General features: G+C 38.1%; 1 protein-coding gene across 1 annotated transcript; it reads right to left on the bottom strand.

Moving 5' to 3' along the window:
- Positions 1-92: 92 nt before the first annotated feature.
- LOC139919219 (complement factor H-like) lies at positions 93-20,099 on the bottom strand. Its single transcript, XM_078285867.1, has 13 exons — positions 20,030-20,099; positions 16,843-17,022; positions 16,137-16,242; positions 15,747-15,823; positions 15,003-15,194; positions 14,579-14,767; positions 12,517-12,639; positions 7,409-7,591; positions 7,072-7,266; positions 6,758-6,937; positions 4,466-4,588; positions 3,580-3,590; positions 93-143 (listed from the first exon to the last, which is right to left on the bottom strand). The coding sequence occupies exons 1-13, from the start codon at positions 20,097-20,099 to the stop codon at positions 93-95; spliced, it is 1,680 nt and encodes a 559-aa protein (XP_078141993.1).
- Between the last annotated feature and the right edge of the window lie 1,383 nt (positions 20,100-21,482).

The raw sequence follows: 21,482 nt of genomic DNA, 5'->3' as shown, positions 1-21,482 counted from the left end.
TCACTGTTGTAGCAGGTTTTGTGCGACTGACCATCCAGGGTGTAGTAAATCTGACAGGTGTATTCAAGCCCCACCGTGGCTGTACTGGTGTTTCATGGAGTCCTTGATGTCTGCATCATCAAGGTGTGGTGGCTGTCCTCAACCTATGGGTCCTAAGAGAACACAGTTAAAGGGAAGACGTAATGTGTGTATTTAGGAGGCACTGCTCTGGGTAGTTGCCCTTCTTAAACTCTTTATTATCATATATCCTCAGGGTCTACATCCAATAATCTGAGTAATAAGTAATAATCTCAGTAAATACACTTCAACAACTAACCATTAAAGGACTACACTGACTTTTTTGAGATTGTCCCACTGGTCACCTTACCCAATATGTGACAAGAGGATCATCTCTGTGTCTCCGGTAGATAGCTCTGTCAGTTTAGCATAGCATACAGAATGTTACACAATCATAGGCAATTGGCATTATCCAAAGTATGAAGCTGAACATTTTAGTAATCCAAAATTGGTGTTGGTTTTTATTCTATGGCCAATAAATTAATAACTTCTGAAAACAAAATTGCCACTGTCAATTGTCAATTGTCTTCATCACTGGTGAAGTGCATTACAAATCAACAGCACAGCAGAGGATTAGGGCCACATGTGAAAAATGTGAGTTCTGAGATTAATCTCAGAATTCTGACTTTAATCTAAGAATTCAGACTTTTTTCTCAGAATTCTGACTTTAATCTCAGAACATGTGCCTACGTTTTTCACGTGGCCCTAATCCCCTTCCGTAGTCTGGCTAACTTTGCTCACTTCCTGTGTAAGCAAAACAAGTTACGTTTGAAATCTCGCGAAAATGGAGATCTTCTGCCATTCAAAGTTGTTCAGAAGAGAAATTTTATTTGGCTAGCCTGGTTCCAGACTCCTGAATCGCGTCCTGCCCACTTTTCAGATTTTGACGAACGATTCAGAGAGTCTGGTATTGCTCTAGTCAACGGCTTGTTCTCGCTCAGAGAAACAATCGAGCCAATCAGCGCCTTTGCGGGCGAGACTAAAGTTTGAACCGTTCGTAACGGTTTTTCATTGGCTTTTCGGCAGAACAGATTTGTTGAAATCACCCCTTTAACCAACATGTTGTCTTTACAAAGACAATATTTTTGTCAGAATTGACCGACATTCTTGGTGCAGTTGGTAAATCCACTGGCTAACCATGGATGTAGAGGCTAACTGGCTGCCCAAAATCAGTGCAGCTGGATACGTCGATCTAGTGACTAGTTAAGGGACCTCCCCCCCCCCCCCCCCCCCCCACACACACACACACAGAAAATGGCTAAGGAGGCAATCTAAGGCTGAATAATAAAGTGGTAACAAAATTTCGTCTCAATGGCTAATCTATTTTACCAATCCTCTAATAAACCTTAGGTTTAGACACGTGTCATAAAAATTAACTAACCATCCAGCCTTAGAGCTGCTATGAACACTTTTAGGATAATGCTAGTCGCTTACAATCACTCACTTACAATTACTAAACATACTGTATGCTAAAGCGTTAGCATGCTTACCGGATCTATTGGAGACAAAGAGATGATTTTGGTGTCTATCCTCTCATCACATTTTGGGTAAAATGGCCAATCGGCCAAACAACCAAAAAGTCGGTGTACCCCTTGTACCACATGTCATTCAGTTTTACATTCAATCAAATTTTTCCTAAAACTGGGTTAAATTCAGTCCAGGCCAGGTGAATGATAAGCCTTTTGGTATCAGCAGAATCAGCTGCATAAATATTTTATTATTGTCTAATTGTAGTGTAAAATGCAGCTGTAATCTGAAGCATTACCCAACGTTCTTACTGTTCTGTGATAAAGAAATCATCCACGGTCATCCACAGGACAAGAAACCAAAGCAGTAGAGAGAATCTCATGGTGACGACCCAGGATATCCACTCACTGTAGCCAGGAATTACTCCATAAACAAAATGAGTGTCTGTGGCTGAGTTACTGTTTATCCTCAAACAATTCTGGATAACAAAGTTCAGCACAGTGGGATTGCACAGATTTGTACAAAAGAGTGTGGAAAAACTGGCTCAGTAGCATGGACACACAAGTATTCTCTCTGACTTGCATTCACAAATGCACGCATATATGTAGGAATGTACATAAACACAATAAACACATAAACACATACTTTCATTTTATGTTAATTCATATATTTTCTTAGTGTTCTGAGGAAGCCTTCAACCCAAACAAAGCTAGTCATAGATTATCCTCATATCAGTGGGCTTTAGGACAGATGGACTGGCACAGATAGCCAGGTTTGAGGAGTAACAGGTTACATGTAATCCAATCACAGTAATCTAATTACAAAGAAATGCTAACTACAATCCTAGCAGTGATGTGCCAAATTCAAACTGTCAACCCAAACAAACCCAGCATTTTTACAATATGACATTATGGCACAGTAAAAATTCATATTGAAAAAGATTTGGAAGCTGTTTTGAACTGATATCAGAAAGACATTTAGGTCCTGGTTTCACTGAACGATGCAGGCAGGAGCTCTGGACGACTTCGGGTGTATTTTAAACGTTGGTGCAGGCCGTCTATCAACATCATCTATTCAAAATTTTCAACACTGTGAAAACCGTCATTTTGAAAAAAGGTATTTCTTGTTGGTTTATCCAAAAATATTTTTGAAGGAAAAAATGCATTTAGATTGGGAGATTAGCTGCTAAAAAAAAATGCATGTTGTATTTTGTAACATTGGTTGACTTCTAACAGCCGGTAAATTTGAATAAATTGTTTAACTGTGCAATCAATTAATTTTAAAGGTAAAGTAGCCTAAAAATAACAGAAAGTCACATTTCATCACTAATTTAAAGTGTTGGGGGACATGGAGTTTTTGTTCAAAACAGAGTACAAGTCAGGATTGTGAAACCCAGAAATCTCAGCACCTGATGAAGTAATCAATGAGTCATTGGTATTCCTAAATCTATCAACCTCCTGTAGATATATTCTAGTCATTTTGTGTTTTGGGGCAGTAAAAGTCAAACTTAGTCAAACTTATTGCCCCTTTAAACACTTACCTAAATAGATAAAAATCACTTCCTATTCATTAGCCAGGCATGTCTAGCAAATAAATAAATGTTGGCAGCCATGTGAAATCATGCAAACCGATAATTACTGTATCAATATCTTCTTGGAAAATATGGAAAATAGACAGGTGAGTGAGTAGACAAAACTGTAAAAATAATGCAATTTAGTTGTACAATGACAATAAAGAGGAAATCTTTACGACCATGTATGTTTTATTAAAATTGAGACAGAGGATCAGTGCATAACAGCAACTCTTTACTCTGGTTATTCATTTACATGTTTGTCCAGCCAGCTCATGGCCATCACTTCCAGTCAACTAAAACTGCTACTGGCAAGAGGGCAGTGAAATCTCACCATCATTACACCTCTGACGCATTGCCAGCCTGCCGTCATGTCTTCCTTTGATGCATCTAAACTCTATTTCATCATTGTGTGGTGAATACAGTTTAGTTTCATATGTATATTTGAATGCTATATTATTTTGCCTCATGTGGTCAGCGCTCACAGTGCAGGGTTCTGCAAGAGATAATGGAGAAAAAAGATTTAATGTCAGGAATGACTGTAAAGCAAACTGCACACACACCCACTGATAGAGTTTAGGCATTACAGATTTCAGAGGCTGCCATGTTACAGAAGCTCCACAATCCTGTTCTGGCCACTGAAAGGTAACTGTTGATTCTATGGCTGCTGACATTTAGAATAGTTTATCATCTTAGTGATGATATGCAGGACATTGTTGCAAATTTGCAACCAAATATGAGTCTGAGTTTTAAACAAAGGTCAGTAACATGCTACAACCTGGACAAACTGTCTCTGCCAGTGTCTCTCACATCTCCATTTTCAGATTTGCTAACACTGTCAATGACAGCTGCAATTTTTCTTTGTCTATGGCAATTTTCATGACCCCAGGACCTACTGAAACCTTTCAAATAGCTCTGTGTGTTCAATAGATGCTCCTTGTGTCCTTTTCTACACTTATCTGTCAGTGAAGAGTATCAGCTGCATTGGCATAAATGAGCAAAATGCACATTTACTTTTTCACTTCAGTCAAGCATAATGTTTGGAGATGTGGGTTTTTTTCAGGCCACATTATGCAAACTTTGTTCTTTCTTGCCAGATAAAAGTCATGATTATAAAGCCTAGTGTAAGTGTTAGCCACACTTACATTTACTGTGTCTTTTTCATCAGTAAAGGAAGCTCAAGTCAATCAAATTGGGAGAAGAAACCACTGCAAAACCTTTTGGTAATTAAAATCAAGATGAACTGTGATTCTACAATATCATTGCTCAGACTGCAAAATAAATAAGAAATACTCAGGGAGGATTGTAACTTACTGAGACATCTCATCTCTCCAGTCCATTCACCATTGTAGCAGGTTTTGTGAGACTGACCATCCAGAGTGTAGTAACTCTGACAGACGTATTCAACTCTTTCACCGTGGTCATACCGGAAATTCACAGAGTCCTTGATGTCTCCATCTGCAAGGAGTGGTGGCCGTCCACAACCCACAGGTGCTGAAAGAAGAAAGAGGAGGTAAATTTATTGATTTTACAGTGGAGGTTCTGAAATTTTCACCTAGTGACAAACCTTTTGGGTAAGAGTTGGGAAAACACTTTACTGTAGTGTCATCAGCAATTACACAATATATCACAGTCACATATTGTATGGCAAGTAATGAAGTTGGAATTAAAAAGGTGGATCAACTGTGACCTCCAGTCTTTGCAATTTTTTGTTTTTGGGAAAAATGTATTTCATTAATAAATGTTTTTTATTTTTTTATTTTGGATGAACAATGACATGTTGCACTTGAGATTTGACTAATTTAGGATACATTTAACAGGATTTACCTGCAGTATCAATAATAATTGCATGTAACTTAACTATTGAATTGAGCTACAAAAAATATACAAGCAACACAGTCTTCCTCTGGCACCATGAGTGGTGCCAGAGGAACCACTCTCTCACTACTGTGTACCATAGAGCAGTGGTTCCCAACATCTCCTCAAATGGGGGTCTGTGGCCCTAATGTGCACTAAATTAGGGGTCCTTGAAAAGGTTGAGAATCACTGCCATAGAAATACCTTAAAAATAATCTTTTGAAAAAGATCTGTGTTCCTTTGTAAGCCAATGGATAAACATGATCTTAACACTACTCTTTGTCCCTTTGGAGGTTGAATCCATGGATCACCTGGGAAAATCTGGAAGGGGCAACACTCTCCCCTCCCTCAACAATTACTGCTGAGATGCCACTGAGCCAGGCAGTCAACCCCAGTCTGCTGCAGTGAAGCTGCTCAGTGGGCAACAGTAGAAGACTGTGGTTGTAGCTGTCAGCTTCTATGACTGTCTATCTGTATCTGTATGTGTGTAACGTAGGGCGTTGCTGACAAAGAGCAATTGTGCTCAGTCAGCGTTAATAGACAAATATAATATTATGGCTTATATGATCTTTGTTCCTGTGGAGAAAGTACAGACTGCTTGCCATGTTCCCATGCCTTTTACTTTCAACTAAAATTTACATTGCCCTGACTTGTTGCATTTTGAGTTGAAACCAGTGAAAAGTGACTTCTAGTTGGTGATCATCAAAAGGCAAACAACCACCAATATAAACAAGAATCATTTATGCTTTCAAAAAAGCATATATTTCTGCTCTTTTCTCCTTTAAAAGACTCTGTCCTTTTATATTTTCCATCAAATTGATACTATTTATTATGTGTACTACATGATGTGTACATTTACACAATAAAGATCTAAGTCAGCTTAAAAGATGGGTAAACTCTATTCTGCAAATAAAAAGGCTGGAAAACTGAGTTTAAGCAGGATTACCCTCCACTACCTCCCTTGGTGAAACATCGGATGGGAAGATAACAAACAATCTGTCTTTTTTTTCGACTTTACTTTCCTAAATGTGAACATGCACTGCAAGTTGGAAAGTGGGCATTCCACTGCCCAGTTTGGAAACATGTCTCCCCCAACACATGATAATGGATACAGGAAGTTTTACAATGCATAACACTTGAAAAGTTAAGATTCTCACTGAAAGGATCTCTGAAATCCTTTCACAAGACCTGGAGTCCCCTCCTAATCTTTATTAATGATCTCACTATCATTCCTGATGCTGATGGTGTTTCCTGAATAGAGCTCACTGGAGAGGGAGAGAGACCCTCACTATTCCTTCCCTACAATCCTCTTTACCTATCATCTATTCTACTATATGTCTTTTTCCATTTCGCTATTTTAATTATTATTATTATTATCACTACTTTATTTTATTTATTAATTAGTTATTTGGTGTTTTTTTTTTTTTTTACACTTAATCGCTATTTCTACATGTGTTTATTTATTTATCCTTTTAGTTTACTTACCCCACCCACACCAAAATGGGGCCAAAGAAATTTGAATGTATGAAAAAAGATTGGAATTAATGAAAAAAAATACATTTATGAAAAAAGAAACTAAAGTTAACCGTGTTTAGCCAACCTTTGGAACGTAATTCAATTAGTGGCGGAGGAAAGTATTTCAATTCATTGCGGGGGAACGTAATTCAGTTTGTGGTGGAGAAGTGTTATTTTTCCAATTTAGTTTCTTTTTCAGTTTCACAATTTCTTTTTCCATTTTCAAAATAAGATACAAATGTAATTCTATATGGCAGCAATTGTAAGAAATACAGTGTCTTCTTCAAATACCTTGACACAGTGGTTTTGGTGTCCACCCATCCCTTCTGCATGTGGCCTCCTTCCTGCCATCTGTGGTTTTGTAGCCTGCTCTACATCTATAACTTACAGTGTCATCCAACTTTTTCGTTTGCCAGTAGTGCTGACCCCAGTAATCCACAAGGTTATCACGTGGATTGGCACATGTTACCTCTAAAATAAGAAAAAGAACTGTGTCAGTGAGATTCATCTGAAGTAAATAAAGAACAGAATAATAATAATCAGGAGTTGATGAACAATCACAGTAAAACACGACAACCTCAACAAAAGCTCAAGCAGTTCTGTACCTTGGCACACCAGTGACTCATCCCATGTTCCATCGTCTTTGCAGGTAACCTCTTTCACGGTGTCTGCTCTGGTAAAAATCCAGAACGTCTCTGCACATGTGACTGTTACTGTGTCACCAGGTGAAAACACACTTCTGGAGTTGGGTTCATAGCTGGTTCCCGCGATTGGTGGCAGTGTCAGACTACATGTTATTGCTGCATTGGTTGGGAAATTAAATGTATAATATGTTAGTTTGTTTTAATAAGAGGAACTATCATGACAACCATCAAGTATCACATTTTCAGTATTCAGCGAGATCTAAATAATAAACTGGATCTCTCTATATACGATACTTACGTTCACACAGAGGAGTAGGGCTCCACTCTGCTCTGAGGCCTATTTTTGTGCAAGTTGGAGATCTATTTTCAGTAGGTTTGAACTTGTCATTGCATTGAAAACGCAGGATTTCATTTTCTTGGTACTCACTGATATTGCCAAGCACTCGACCATTTTCAATCACTGGTGCTGTACATTTTACATCTGTTGAATACACACACACACACAAAATATGACGTTTGTTAATGAAGAGGCAGATGAATTGTAACCTTTAACTACTTTGAGAGCAAAAACTATGGGCATTTCACAATACGACTGAATTTCACAATGTTCACAAACAAGATGACACTACAACAGCCCTTGAATAACCCTAACCCTTTGCACATCTGCACAAATTAAACTATATCTATGAGTTATTGCACCACCAAGTTAAATCTCCACATCACTGGCTGAATCTGATCATTAAAAATGAGGCTATCCAGTTTGACAGGCATCTGAGGAATCAATTCAATTAATTGGCAAATTTTAAAAAATAATGTTGCGGGTGGGGCCTATTTTACAACTGTCATAACTAGTAGTCAGGATATCTGCTTAGCAATACAGAGCACTGTTTTACTGAGCTTTCGGCCTTAGGCCATCATCAGAGCAACGTGTTTTGACTTTGCTGTCTTCCTACAAAAACTGCCAACAATTTGTGCTATCACAACCAAATTCGGTGCTCAATTGGTCAATTGCCACTTGCAGCTATATTTAGGGGTTCAATATGTAGTAGTGAAACCCTATTGTAATTGCTGGGATTCCTATTATTATTATCAGTAGTAGTAGTAGTAGTATTATTCTTTTTTCTCCCATATTAGAAAAATTAGCCTATACGGGGTGCTAATGTCCACCATAAATCTTTGGCTGCCGTTTTGGATTTTTTGAAAAACCTTTAAAAATCTTCTTCTCATGAACCACAGGTCAGATTGACACAATTTGGCAAGTACATTAACTGGGTAAGCCTTTACCTAGTTTGCGAAAAGCTAAGGGATCGGTCCAAAAATGGCCATGTTATCAACCTATCAATTTTTTTTTACTTTACACTAAAAGTTCAACTGACTGTAGAATCATGACATAGTAATTAGTCCACTTGAAATTCTACAGGTTGGTCGGAAACATAATTTTAAATAGATCTACCAAGCTGAATGTTGATATGTTGAGAACTGAACATAACTGAATTCACAGTACAATAATTTTATTAACGTCTGGTCTGTTAGACACAATCTAGGCAGTCTAATTCTATGTTCTTTAAAGTTAATTCCAGGTTGGCAAGTTAGATTAAAACATATATACACATGTTGAGTGTTGTGTCTACAAATGTTATTGGTCACATAGAAATTGCCTATTACAATTGCTGAGAATGTGGGGCAAAAGGGAGAGAGCATTGGTTCGTTCATGTGCAATCGCATCTATCAGAAAAACATGGAAATTTCACATAAACGCCCACCTCTAACGTCACCTCTATAGGCCTCCACATGCACCATTATTACATGGTTCTAGTTAGCCAGACTAACCATCATAACTATTTTTGTAAAGGAAGTTCATTCAATTAGCTTGTTAAGCTGCAGGATGTCCATGTTTGCTTATCATTTCTCTTTTTCGGGTTTCATTTTCTGACAAAACGTGAATGTGGAACAGCGAAGCCCGCTAGGAGTCGCTCATGGACGATGGAGCCTTTTGTAGCTGTGTAAGTGTTTTGTTCGCCTGGAAGGAAGGACCGGCCATTCCCAGCCACTGAATCCTAACGTGGACAGTGGCAACATTCCTGTTGTTTACTCCAGTTGCAACAAAGAAGCCAAGAAAGAACAGACATGGACAGTGAAACATGAATACTAAAACATTCTGTTGTTGCTGTGTTGAGATTTGAAGAAAATAGCCATTTAAAGCGGTGTTGTGTGAGAATAAAAATGAATCCAATACAAATAAGTCAGATCACTCCACTAGTATCAAGTATCCACACTAGTGCAGTGATATTTTTTTCACCATATTCAGTCCAGGCCAGGTGAATGATAGGCCTTTCGGTAGCAGCAGAATCAGCTACTAACATATTTCATTATTGTCTAATTGTAGTGTAACTTCCGAAAAAAATGCAGCTGTAATCTGAAGCATTCTCACCGTCCTGTGACAAAGAAACATCCACGGTCATCCATAGGACAAGAAACCAAAGCAGTAGAGAGAATCTCATGGTGACGACCCAGGATATCCACTCACTGTAGCCAGGAATTACTCCATAAACAAAGTGAGTATCTGTGGCTGAGTTACTGTTTATCCTCAAACAATTCTGGATATCACAGAGGTCCTGCACAGTGGGATTGCACAAATTTGTACAAAAACTGGCACACTAGCATGGGCTCATCTCCCAAAATCCCCCCCCCCCAACACACACACACACACACACACACACACACAAGCTTTTCTCTGACATGCATTCACAAATGCACATAGTGGGAATACACAAAAACACAAACTATGCAAATAATCTCACCACATACTTTCATTTTATGTTAATTGATGTTGAGTCTTGTGTCTACAAATGTTATTGGTCACATAGAAATTGCCTATAACAATTGCTGAGAATGTGGGGCAAAAGGGAGAGAGCATTGGTTCATTCATGTGCAATCGCATCTATCAGAAAAACATGGAGATTTCACATAAACGCCCTCCAAAGTCAGATGACTGAGTCAGAAACTTGGAGAAAATTTTGCTTCCCGAGTTTCTGAGTTATGACGCAATAAGACCCGTTAACCTTTAACCTTCTCATCAAGTTTTTTGTCAGTCAGTCACCTCCAATTCATATGTGTTGTTAGTGTTCTGAGGAAGCCTTCAACCCAAACAAAGCTAGTCATAGATTATCCTCATATCAGTGGGCTTTAGGACAGATGGACTGGCACAGATAGCCAGGTTTGAGGAGTAACAGGTTACATGTAATCCAATCACAGTAATCTAATTACAAAGAAATGGTAACTGCAATCCTAGTAAGCATTTGACAGACAGCGATGTGCCAAGTTCAACGTCAACCTAAACAAGCACAACATTTTTACAATATGACATTATGGCACAGTAAAAATTCATATTGAAACAGATTTGTAAACTGTTTTGAATTTAAAATATATTTAGGTCCTGATTTCACTGAACGATGCAGGCAGGAGCTATGGACGACTTCAGACTCAACTTTCATTTTGGAGCTATATTTACACAGATTTTTCAACGTTGGCGCAGGCCAATCTTGTCTTATCAAACATCATCTATTCAAAATGTTTGCTAGGATCTTTTACACACACACCGTGAAAACACAGTAACTTTGAAAAAGAGATATTTCTTACTGGATTACCTAAAAATAATTTTGAAGTAAAAAAATGCATTTAGATTGTGAGATTATGCTAAAAATTTACATATTGTATTTTGTAATATTGGTTGACTGTCTCAAATTGGAATAAATTGTTTATTTAACAGTATATTAAATTAATTTTAAAGGCAAAGTAACCTAAAAAATAACAAAGTAGGCACATGTCATGACTAATTTCAAGTTGTGAGGGGTGGGGAGTTTATGTTAGTACAAGTCAGAAAGTGAGTCACTGAGTCACTGGTACTGATCAACAATATTATAGTCTTTTTGTGTTATGGGACAGTAAAAATCGTACTTATTGCAGCTTTAAGCACTTACTACCTAAATAGATAAACACAACTTCCTATTCATTTGCCAGGCATGTCTAGCAAGTGTTGACAGTCATGTGAAATTGTCAAATTATCATGCAAACCGATAATTACTGTATCACTATCTTCCTGGAGAAAAGTGACATATAACAATATGGAAAATGTATGTGTGTACTTTCCTCTGATTTTGGAGACAGAAAACAGGCTGATTGAGTAGATGACCATGTATGTTTTATTAAAATTGAGACAGAGGATCAGTGCATAACAGCAACTCTTTACTCTGGTTATTCATTTACATGTTTGTCCAGCCAGCTCATGGCCATCACTTCCAGTCAACTAAAACTGCTACTGGCAAGAGGGCAGTGAAATCTCACCATCATTACACCTCTGACGCATTGCCAGCCTGCCGTCATGTCTTCCTTTGATGCATCTAAACTCTATTTCATCATTGTGTGGTGAATACAGTTTAGTTTCATATGTATATTTGAATGCTATATTATTTTGCCTCATGTGGTCAGCGCTCACAGTGCAGGGTTCTGCAAGAGATAATGGAGAAAAAAGATTTAATGTCAGGAATGACTGTAAAGCAAACTGCACACACACCCACTGATAGAGTTTAGGCATTACAGATTTCAGAGGCTGCCATGTTACAGAAGCTCCACAATCTTCTATACCAGCTGACATTAAGAATATTTTCTTGGTTATGATATGGAGGACATTGTTGCAAATTTGCAACCAAATATGGGTCTTAGGTTTAAAGAAATTAACCTGGCCAAACTCTCTCTGCCAGTGGCTTTGTGCACACATATTACATAAATTGTGAAACATATTCACAGATTCAGTTGAATCTTGAAATGGAGATTTGCAGCTTTTGGTTCCCCCAGAAGCTGCAAATCTCCAAATCTCCAATCAAATTTTTCTTTGTCTATGGCAATTTTCATGACCCCAGGACCTACTGAAACCTTTCAAATAGCTCTGTGTGTTCAATAGATGCTCCTTGTGTCCTTTTCTACATATCTGTCAGTGAAGAGTATCAGCTGCATTGGCATAAATGAACAAAGTGCACATCTATTGTTTCACTTCAGTCAAGCAAAATGTTTGGACATATGGGGTTTGTTAGGCCACGTTATGCAAACTCTGTTCTTTCTTGCCAGATAAACTTCAGGATTATAAGGTCTAGTGTAAGGCCACGTGTTAAGCTAAGTGTTCGCCACACTTACACTTTGTCTTTTCAATCAATATAGGAGGCTCAAATCAAATGATGACAAATTGGCACTTGCAACCATTGGTAATTAAAATCAAGATGAACTGTGATTCTTCAATATCATTGCTCAGACTGCAAAATAAATAAGAAATACTCAGGGAGAAATGTAACTTACTGAGACATCTCATCTCTCCAGTCCATTCACCATTGTAGCAGGTTTTGCGAGACCGACCATCCAGAGTGTAGTAACTCTGACAGACGTATTCAACTCTTTCACCGTGGTCATACCGGAAATTCACAGAGTCCTTGATGTCTCCACCTTCAAGGACTGGTGGCCGTCCACAACCCACAGGTGCTGAAAGAAGAAAGAGGAGGTAAATTTATAGACTTCACAGTGGAGGTTCTGAAATATTCACCAACAGTGACAAATCTTTTGGCTTAGAGTTGGGAAAACGTTTAAGTGTGTCATCAGCAATTACACAATATATCACTGTCACATATTGTATGGCCAGTAATGAAGTTGGAATTAAAAAGGTGGATCAACTGTGACCTCCAGTCAGTGATCATCAAAAAGCAAACAACCACCAATATGAACAAAAATCTATAACATTTTCAGAAAAGCATTAATTGATGTTTTCCTAAAAGTCCCATCTTCATATAATTTGCATGTTTGATACTACTTACTATGATGTGTATATATCATATATTATACTATCAATTTATGTCAGAAGAATTTATGTTCACCCAACTTAGTGAGTAAACTGTCCAAACAGATAACTGTAAGATGACAAAAAGAGCAGTGGCAAAATGTATATGTCACAATTTCATTGAGGGACATTAAATCTGCAGATAGCATATCCCTAAATAAATGTAACCATTGATAAATTGATTGATTTGACATTATTAGACCATTTGTTGTTTATGTTTTCTCACAAATAAAATGGCTGGTGAACTGAGTTAAGGTGGGTTGACCCTCCACTACATCCCTGAGTATGACACCTCGTGGGATAATAGTTTAAGTACAAATTGCTTCATAACAAGATCAAATTGCTTCATAGCCGTCACAATTTCAACATTTTTAATCCCCAGAGTAAACAGGGCAAAAGCAGTTCTTTTGAGATTACAATGCATTGTGGGAAACATCAGACAGAAAGGTCAGAGTTAATCTTTTCCCATGGGTCCCCCAGATGAAGAGCGAGAAGACAAGAAAGGGATTTACCTTCACATGTTGGAATGTGATCACTCCACTGTCCGTTTGCTAAACATTCAACCTCTGCCCTCCCTTGAAGAAATTGTCCACGGGGGCAATAAAACCTTAACTTGCTGCCTTGTCTCATTACTCGGCTTGTCAGTCTGGTGGTTAATCTCACACTGGCAGGTATGTGTGGGACGTTGCAATTTTCTGTTTTGGGGGAAAAAAATCCATTAACAAATGTTTTTGTTTTATTTAGTTTTGGAAAAACAGTGATATGTTGGACTTTGACTCATTTAGCATACATTTAACAGACATCTATACAGTAAATACAGTAGTTCATGAGCAGTAGATGAGTTCATGTTGCAGTATCAATAATCTATTGAATTCAACTACAAAAAATATAGGAGGAACATGGTTTTCTCCTGGCACCATGAGTGGACACTACATACTCAATCAATTATGGGTATATACACAGTTTCTTGAAGGGTAATACTTAATAATATATGCAAAAATAATCATTAGCCTTCTCATACTGCCAAGTGTTGAGCTCAGTGAATCAATCAGTTTGAGAGTGAAAAATATATTTTTTTAAAAACTAAATTCAACTATTCTAGTGTACTTTTAGTTGAGCTTGTCATAACAACACAGAGTCAAAAACTGCAGTCTGCCATGTCTTACCAAGCCTTTTACTTTCCACTAAAATTTACATTGCCCTGACTTGATGCATTTTGAGTTGAAACCAGTGAAAAAAGTGACCTCCATTTGGTGATCATCAAAAGGTAAACAACCACCAATATAAACAACAATCATTTGTGCTTTCAAAACAGCATATATTTCTGCTCTTTTTAGCAGAAATATATGACACTTTTTCTGCTATCAACACTCTGTCTTCATACGTATATTTTTCTTCAGTTTGATACTATTTATTAAGTTGTGTACTGTGAATGTACACCATAAAGATTCAAGTCAGCATTAAAATATGGGTAAACTCTATTCTGCAAATAAAAAGGCTGGTAAACTGAGTTAAAGTGGGATTATCCTCCTCTACCTCCCTTGGTGAAACATCGGATGGGAAGATGACAAGCAAACAACAACATACCACTGCAAGTTGGAAAGCGGGCATTCCACTGCCCAGTTTGCAAGCATTCAACCTCTTTCACCCCTTCCAGTGAATATCCACGACCACACTGAAACTGTAATTTATGTCCTTGCTTCATTTTTTCATTGGCTGATGGCAGTCCAGTCACAATCAGATGAGGGTGCATCACTTCAGCTTTACAAGTGATATCTGAAAAGAATAAAACGTGATCAATAACAAATACCGCTGCAGAGTATGCTCTCTGTATACTAGAAAGTATCATGCTGGCTTCTTCTCAAACAAAAATACAATTTGCGGTGCTGTGAAGTTAAATGAATAGAAACTGGCTCTAACTATGCAGTCATCATATTATAATGTGCTTTGAATAAAGGCATGTCCTGTATGGCTATTTTGTATACTATTACTTTGATCTTAAGATGACTACCTTCACAAGAAGGAAATGGGCTGCTCCACTCTCCGTTTGTACCACATATCAGCTCTGAACTGCCATTTAGATATTTCCTAGGGCCATCACAGCTGAATGTGAGGAAGCGGTCGGCGAGTATGGGCCCATCGTTGTCTGGAAGACCTTTTACTGTAACCCCTCCATCTGCAGGAGGCGGGGCGCAACTCAAAGCTAAGTCAAAACAAACATGGAGGGGCAGTCAGTCAACCATAGAAACAAGTAGAACTAGGGCATATGACTAGAAAATACAGATAAGTCACACAAATGATGGGGCGATGTCTTCCAGCAAGAACATCTGCACTCGACTTATCAGTCTAAATTATGAAGTGGGGCTACAACAGAGAAAAGCGTCCCATCTCCACTATGTTGGACGCTGTAAATTCGCCCTATTTGCTCATATTAAATCCTTGTGTCGGTATGGTTATCGGCGGGAAATCTTCTCAGCCAACAACTTAATACAAAACTTTCTCCTAAACAGCAGTGCTCTGGATGGCTGAACCTCTTCTTCACCTCCAGCCCACTACACACTAAGAAGACATTTTGTTTACTGACGTCACCTTACAAGATTTCTGGGTAACAAAGTCCTTCAAACTTTCAACAATTCAAACAGTTGTCTCTCACTGCCACTTGGGGCCACCAAAGTACAAAGTTTCCCAGTGTTGCTTTAAAGTTAAATTCAGTTGATGGAACTTTGAACAAAAGTGCTCTGCCACTGATACATACGTTCACATATGGGCAAGTGATTGGTCCATTTATTCAGCAAACATGTCCTGGTGTCAACTTTGCTCACCATGTGATACCTGCAATAAACAAACAAATCAATGTTACCATTCTGTGCTTAAAAATCTGGTCTGGTCATCTGGTGGTAGTTCCACCGATCAGATGAATTACTCCAGGAAATATAACTCCTCTTTGTCTGTACCCACTCTTCCACCAAGCAAAACCACTCAAAGAATTCATACTATTCCTATGGTGTAAAACCTCCCATTTCCATACTTCATCAAGTTCATCATGTCTTAGTTCTCTGGCTTCTGGCTCTGGTGGAGAGCGGTACAGTGTGGTTTCAGTGACAGGACAGACAGGCCATAGTATCTAAGTCTTTGATCTACATACCCTTCATTACACATGTATTTGATAATCGTTCCAAAAACAAAGTCGTCACCATGGATAATTTGGTACTGGCCATTAGGAGTATCATCAGGAAGTTCACATGGCTTTACTGGAATTTCAAGAAAAAAATATATTAGTGTATATAAAACAGCTGTATATAATTCAAACAGGTGTATATAATTATAAATATGATGGTTTATGTTTTCAGATTTTGAACATTAGGCTTATTTTTTGATTGGCAAGAAATTAGATGTAATTTGACTTTGTTCCAACTTTTTCTTTTTGAATAAAACCGTGTTACAGCAGCAATGGGGTTGGTGGGTTACTTTGAAAATGTAATATATTATAGATTACTGATTTGTTGCTGAAAAATTGTAATCAGTAGCATAATCCATTGGCAATTTTTTTTTTAATTCAGGAATTTGCAAATCATAGTATGCACACTGTATTCATAATCACAGTCAAACTCCTTTTGGGAATTTGAGTAAAAAAATTAATTCCACAATCATTTTCCCCCCTAAAACTGTCTAATCCTGTAATTGTTATATTTAAAATGTATAATTGATTGCACTGTTTTTGTAACCTGATTACTGCAATCCTGCTACATGTAATCTGTTACTCCACAACCCTGAGTAGCAACAATGAAAGCAATCAATCAGTCAGTGGTAAAGAGTACTAGAAAAAAAGTCGTTTTGACTTGCCAACTCACAAGAGCATTTCCCATGGCGGACTGTCGCCCAGCCGTCGGTCGTACATACATATGTGATGGTTGGACCTGACACATAGCCAGTTTCACAAGTGAAATATAATATATCTCCTTGTTGGTACTCGCTTTTTTTTGAATCTTCAGAAACAAAGGCATGGGGAACATCTGGGAGCATCGAGCACACTAACAAAGTAACATGGGGAAAAAAGTGGAAAGTGGAAACATCAAAACCATCAGTTGTGTGGCACATATACAGAGGCCTTCAAAGTTTTGAGAGCCAAATAGAAACGTGAAGACGAAGAGCTTTAGCCGTTCGAGACGGTGATAATATCATTGCGTGTGAGAAGATAAACCAACCAACCAACCAAAAAAAAAAAACAAGCAATTCTTCTAACCATTCTGTGATAAAAGAGCATGTCAGAAAAAAGAGCATTTGGCCTGTGAACTTTGTCCCTTGGTAAGCCCAACCTTCTAACCTTAACCTTAGTAACCACATGCCTAAACCCAACCACCTGCTCTGCTTTGGAACATCCTGACCACCTGCTCTGCTTTGGAACATCCCGACCACCTGCTCTGCTTTGGAACATCCCGACCATCATCTTACCCTTACCCCAACCATAGGGGCTCCTTGCCTGAAGCCAACCTTCATACTTTTAGTCACAGTTTATGACATAATGCTGATTCTGAACTCAATGGAGAGAGACTACTGACACAATCTGAAAGATCTGAAAAAATGAAACTTATTTTGGAAGGCCAAAGCTAGTTTTGAAAGCTTGTTTTGACGAGTTGAGCATTTTGAGTTGAAACCAGTGAAAAAAGTGACCTCCATTTGGTGATCATCAAAAGGTAAACAACCACCAATATAAACAACAATCATTTGTGCTTTCAAAACAGCATATATTTCTGCTCTTTTTAGCAGAAATATATGACACTTTTTCTGCTATTAACACTCTGTCTTCATACGTATATTTTTCTTCAGTTTGATACTATTTATTAAGTTGTGTACTGTGAATGTACACCATAAAGATTCAAGTCAGCATTAAAATATGGGTAAACTCTATTCTGCAAATAAAAAGGCTGGTAAACTGAGTTAAAGTGGGATTATCCTCCTCTACCTCCCTTGGTGAAACATCGGATGGGAAGATGACAAGCAAACAACAACATACCACTGCAAGTTGGAAAGCGGGCATTCCACTGCCCAGTTTGCAAGCATTCAACCTCTTTCACCCCTTCCAGTGAATATCCACGACCACACTGAAACTGCAATTTATGTCCTTGCTTCATTGTTTCATTGGCTGATGGCAGTCCAGTCACAATCAGATGAGGGTGCATCACTTCAGCTTTACAAGTGATATCTGAAAAGAATAAAACATGTGATCAATAACAAATACCGCTGCAGAGTATGCTCTCTGTATACTAGAAAGTATCATGCTGGCTTCTTCTCAAACAAAAATACAATTTGCGGTGCTGTGAAGTTAAATGAATAGAAACTGGCTCTAACTATGCAGTCATCATATTATAATGTGCTTTGAATAAAGGCGTGTCCTGTATGGCTATTTTGTATACTATTACTTTGATCTTAAGATGACTACCTTCACAAGAAGGAAATGGGCTGCTCCACTCTCCGTTTGTACCACATATCAGCTCTGAACTGCCATTTAGATATTTCCCAGGGCCATCACAGCTGAATGTGAGGAAGCGGTCGGCGAGTATGGGCCCATCGTTGTCTGGAAGACCTTTTACTGTAACCCCTCCATCTGCAGGAGGCGGGGCGCAACTCAAAGCTAAGTCAAAACAAACATGGAGGGGCAGTCAGTCAACCATAGAAACAAGTAGAACTAGGGCATATGACTAGAAAATACAGATAAATCACACAAATGATGGGGCGATGTCTTCCAGCAAGAACATCTGCACTCGACTTATCAGCCTAAATTATGAAGTGGGGCTACAACAGAGAAAAGCGTCCCATCTCCACTATGTTGGACGCTGTAAATTCGCCCTATTTGCTCATATTAAATCCTTGTGTATAAATATGATGGTTTATGTTTTCAGATTTTGAACATTAGACTTTTTTATATATATATATATATATATATATATATATATATATATATATATAATTGAAAGAATTGACTGAAAATTGATTGGCAAGAAATTAGATGTAATTTGACTTTGTTCCAACTTTTTCTTCTTGAATAAAACCATGTTACAGCAGCATGGGGTTGGTCGGTTGCTTTGAAAATGTAATATATTATAGATTACTGATTTGTTGCTGAAAAATTGTAATCAGTAGCATAATCCATTGGCAATTCTTTTTTTAATTCAGGAATTTGCAAATCATAGTATGCACACTGTATTCATAATCACAGTCAAACTCCTTTTGGGAATTTGAGTAAAAAAATTAATTCCACAATCATTTTCCCCCCTAAAACTGTCTAATCCCGTAATTGTTATATTTAAAATGTATAATTGATCGCACTGTTTTTGTAACCTGATTACTGCAATCCTGCTACATGTAATCTGTTACTCCACAACCCTGAGTAGCAACAATGAAAGCAATCAATCAGTCAGTGGTAAAGAGTACTAGAAAAAAAGTTGTTTTGACTTGCCAACTCACAAGAGCATTTCCCATGGCGGACTGTCGCCCAGCCGTCGGTCGTACATACATATGTGATGGTTGGACCTGACACATAGCCAGTTTCACAAGTGAAATATAATATATCTTCTGGTTGGTACTCGCTTTTTTTTGAATCTTCAGAAACAAAGGCATGGGGAACATCTGGGAGCATCGAGCACACTAACAAAGCAACATGGGGAAAAAAGTGGAAAATGGAAACATCAAAACCATCAGTTGTGTGGCACATATACAGAGGCCTTCAAAGTTTTGAGAGCCAAATAGAAACGTGAAGACAAAGAGCTTTAGCCATTCGAGACGGTGATAATATGATTGCGTGTGAAAAGATAAACCAACCAACCAACCAAAAAAAAAACCAAGCAATCCTTCTAACCATTCTGTGATAAAAGAGCATGTGACGGGACTACCACAAATCTCAACATCAAATTTACTTGGCAACATTCAGCCAGGTAATCACCCTTTTCATTGCAGCCACTCTTCCTCTGAACTAAGTACTGTATGTACCTACACAAAGCCAAATCATAACACTTCAGTGATTAAAAGAATTCCTCTCACCATTTTGTGATAAAGAAACATCCACAATCACCCACAGCTGGAGAAACAGAAGGATTAGAGACAGTTGCATGGTGATGAACAGCTGTATGGTGACAAGAGTCTAACTGAGGCTCACTCCTCTGACGAGTGCTGTTTAGCTAGCAGACTTAACTGTGTGTTTGTCCCCAGCTCTAGTCCTCAGGGAGCACTGAAGGTCAAAACATGGAGTACCCAATGAGATTGCGCAAAACTGTATGGACAGAAAAGAGGCATAGCAACATACCAGCACCCAATTTTCAGATAGACAATACTGGGGTTTCAAGCATTGTTCACATACAATATCTTTGGTACGTTCACATTAATTCCATAGACCATTTGTTTGGTATCCTATCAGAGTTATTCACAAAAGAGAATAAGAGAGCAAAATGATTTTCAGTCAAATGTTTTTGTATTTAAAATAGTCTTTTCAAGGTCTATACGGCGTCAGCTTACTATTGTGAGCCTATTAGTTTAATTTTGACTTGCTTTCATTGATTTATTTGATATTGATTCTATTTTACAAAATGTACTTATTGTAAGTCACTTTGGACAAAAATGTCGTAAAAGCATGTAATAATGTAATGACAATGACAATGACACAGTGATAAGTCATTGTATATTTGACCCAGGAGGGTCGCCCAGGGAACTATCAATTAAAACACATATGTCCTTTCTGGTCAGAGGAAACAATAAATCAAATCATTTGAAATGATTATACTTGAAAGAAGAACATACAGAGAAGAAAAATAGAAAGTTTCTTGTGTCCCAGGTTCTCATTGTCATAATCTCACATTAAAAAAATGTCTTGGGTTGAACAGTTTCAAACTCTAATGAGATATAACATAGAATTTCTATGAATGTTTTCTATACTCTTGAAAATCTGCTGTTGATTGTGCAGTATATCTATTAGATTGAGTACCAAATACAATGTGTTGTATCTCTTTTATCACATTTTACTACACTGCATGATACGACTGGACAAAGTCCATTGTAAAATCGATCAATGGAGCTATCACCGAAATGGTGTTGATGATACTGAGAGAACATACAGTTTATTTCCACTATAATGATGCCTTCCTCAAAATACACCGTATGAAAACACTTCTGATGTGTTTCTAAATCAAAGCAGGCAAGGGCGTCCTGGTGGCTTAGTGGTCTAGGGCGCGTATCATGTAAGTGCAACATCCGGGGTTTGAATCCAGCCTGTGACTTTTGTCCCTTGGTAAGCCCAACCTTCTAACCTTAACCTTACTAACCACATGCCTAAACCCAACCACCTGCTCTGCTTTGGAACATCCCGACCACCTGCCCTGCTTTGGAACATCCCGATCACCTGCTCTGCTTTGGAACATCCCAACCACCTGCTGTGCTTTGGAACATCCCGACCATCATGTTACCCTTACCCCAACCATAGGGACTCTTTGCCTGAACCAAA

The sequence above is a fragment of the Centroberyx gerrardi genome, chromosome 9, assembly GCF_048128805.1.
Source record: "Centroberyx gerrardi isolate f3 chromosome 9, fCenGer3.hap1.cur.20231027, whole genome shotgun sequence".
NCBI lineage: Eukaryota > Metazoa > Chordata > Actinopteri > Beryciformes > Berycidae > Centroberyx > Centroberyx gerrardi.
Note: the sequence above shows the minus strand (reverse complement) of the source record. Positions and strands in the feature narration are given on the sequence as shown.